This window comes from Embiotoca jacksoni, unplaced genomic scaffold (assembly GCF_022577435.1).
Source record: "Embiotoca jacksoni isolate LCO1_2020_lvr unplaced genomic scaffold, fEmbJac1.0.p SCAF_7, whole genome shotgun sequence".
NCBI lineage: Eukaryota > Metazoa > Chordata > Actinopteri > Embiotocidae > Embiotoca > Embiotoca jacksoni.
Genome location: NW_027185425.1, coordinates 1,579,901 through 1,582,741, shown reverse-complemented (window position 1 = coordinate 1,582,741; position 2,841 = coordinate 1,579,901). Strand labels below are relative to the sequence as shown.

At 46.0% G+C, this 2,841-nt stretch overlaps 1 protein-coding gene across 1 annotated transcript; it reads right to left on the bottom strand.

Moving 5' to 3' along the window:
- On the bottom strand, positions 1 to 2,413 carry LOC138214959 (transmembrane protein 74). Its single transcript, XM_069176823.1, has 2 exons — positions 2,286 to 2,413; positions 1 to 1,910 (listed from the first exon to the last, which is right to left on the bottom strand). The coding sequence occupies exon 2, from the start codon at positions 1,898 to 1,900 to the stop codon at positions 1,085 to 1,087; it is 816 nt and encodes a 271-aa protein (XP_069032924.1). The 5' UTR covers positions 1,901 to 1,910; positions 2,286 to 2,413; the 3' UTR covers positions 1 to 1,084.
- Positions 2,414 to 2,841: the final 428 nt, after the last annotated feature.

Here is a 2,841-nt window from a genome sequence, read left to right as displayed (position 1 = left end):
TAAACAAAATATATATTTCAGGAAAGAAGAGTTCATGTTTTATCCTCTAAAAAATACTGTTTGTGAGTACTTTTTTTTTTTTTTTTTTTTTTTTTTTACAGCTCATCACTGTGTATGCATACTTTTAACTTAAAGAACCGATTCACATTTGTTCAGATCTGTTTTAACACATTACTAGTATGCACTAGAAGATGTAATGGGTGCTGTAATTGTTGCTTTTGCATTAAGGTATTTATTCCTGATCTGAGTTCAGTCTAAGACGTGATGGACAAAATCCACCCTCCTCTCCGTGTCTAAATAATGCACATTAATATCAGGCTCCAGCAGGTGTGAGTTTACTACAAAGACTTTGGAAAACTTCTGCTTGGTTTGTGTATAAGGTCACATTCAGAGCAACAGCAGCCCTGCATTTAAAAAAAATTAACACAGCCTCCCCATTTATTTGAATGAGTAAGCTTTGGCTCAGCATCGTCTGGCAAGATGCTCCTCTGAATCAAATACATGCAAGCTCACACTCTTGGAGGTTACTTTGTAACGTTAACGCTCTATTTGGACAGCTTCCTTCTCAATCATCATGACAAAAGATAAACCATAATAACTCCCCAGAGTTAACTAGTCATAGTTGCCAGTCAGAGTGTTATCACCCTCTGTATAGTGTTTGGGAATCTGAAAAGCCCTTAAACTAGATCCGTTACACTCTCTGAACCTCCAGGCTTCATGATACGTGTGTGTACGTTTCAAAACGTGTAACTTTCCCGACTAGTCGGCCCAAAGCGTGGCTATCTTGTGTTTTGCTGTAGTGGCCCAGCGTGTCTATTTCACGCTTTGCCGTGATACTCGGTTGAACTGGGGTTAGATGAGAAAGAGGCAATTACAGCAGCCCAAAACTCTTACATGTGAGAGAATTGTAATGCAAACGACTTGAGAAAATGTGTCTGTCCTTTAAAAAGAGGTCTATATCAACCAAAGTAGTAACAGCTGTTTGAAATTAAAAAGAAGGCATTAAACCCGCCGATTAAAGGACAGCACTGGCAGGATTTTCTAAGCACCTTCAGAGTCTTTTCCGCTTGTCCTGTCCATAAATTCAGCTGAGCACCTCTAAATCCTCATCAGCGGCTGACAAATGAGAGCAGGATTCCAGAGTCGGGCTGGAGCCTGCTCTCAAATTGATCGAGCCGTACAACTTTGCTGCGTGTTTGGAATAGGCGAAGGCTTTCCTCCTCATCATCTCCCCTTTCCACATGGAGATCATGAGCAGCGTGGAGAGCAGCACGCCCCCGAGGGTGAGCAGACACAGTCCCGCTATGACACACCGGTCCAGATGGGCACCCACTCTGGCTTTCTCCTTCTCCAGACGCTCCATCTCCCGGGCGGACACGCTGTCCGGGTCTACGCGGACGTCCCTGGGGACCGTGTAAGATATGGCGACCAAAGAGATGCCAGTCACCAGACAAGTCACGGCGATGATGAAGCCGTAATCCACAGATTTCCCCGAGCCCTCCGAGGAGAGGTCGTCATCGGACAGCAAGTAAAGTTCCGTGATGTCCTCTTCCTCCATCACCTCCTCCTCTTCCTCCTCCTCCTCGTACAGTTCACTTGAGGAGCTCTGACTCAGTGGGCAGGCTTGTGGACCGGTCCCTATCAGCTGGACATCATCCCCATCTTCATCGTGCTGGTGTTTGTGGCTGAAAGAGGTTTCGGTTTCCTCCTCCGGCCGCGGCGCTCTCCGGGTCTCTGTCCATGGTGCTGAACCGTCTCCTCCGCCGGGATCGAGCGACTTTACCTCGGCGATACTTGGTTTGTTTAAAGCCGGGGAGGCGTCTCTCGGATCGGGTTGATCAAAGTAAAACAGTTCGAGATCAGCCATTTGAGCACGGGTTTCCCGTTTTGTCAAGCCCATGCGTCCGTTTCTGTCCGTGAAAACACGCAGAAAAGAAAACAATAAGATGTTTAAACTCACTGAAACGCAGCAACAACTTTCATCCGTTGCATTTTTTTATGCTTTAAGCCTAAAGAGGCTTCTCTCTCCTGCCTGCATCACACGTAGCTTAAACTCTTAAATAAATTCGTGACAAAATAAAACACCCAAATTAATGAGAATGAAATATTTCCTCTGATCAGTAACACTTTTTTTTTTTTTTTTTTTTTTTTTTCTGGCTCCTTCAAGCTCTCACGTCGTTTTTCCGAAAACACTTAGTAACCATGCGACACGCTAACAAATCTGATTCCACCTAATGTGTTCCAATAATAGGCTATTAAGAAACAACATGCGGTTCGCTGAGTACCTCTCTCTCCGTCTGTGGCCGCTCGCATCCCCGACTGATTCTGTTCCCTGGTCAATTAGAGGGAAAGGTTTAGCAGACCCCTCCCACAGACTGGGCTCCGGCAGACCGCCTTATAGTGCTTATTACCGAGCCAACTTCAGTGTTCCCCGGCGCGCGCGCGCGTGCGCGCACGCGCTCACGCTAATCAGATGAGAGGCAGGAGGAGGCAGACTCTTACTGTGATGAAGGTAGGGTGGGGGGGAAGGAGTAGGGGGGAGGGGGGCATTAGTCTCTTACACACATTTTTAAGAAAATCCATCCAACAGTTGTGGGGAGATTTCATGTCAAATTCACGGATTAGCTTTCATCCTCTGGGGATCACGAATGTTTGTGTTTCAGTTTGAAACAAAGTGGACCAGACAGCCAAGAAGTCGGTGATACTTGGCTTTTTACAGTGATTCATGAAGTGTGCAGAAAATGCAATAAATGGATTGAGCTTAAACATGCCCTGCAGACCTTTCCCAGGAGGTCAGAGGTCAAATAGTCCTTATATAAACCATAAAGAGTGCCCTGTAAG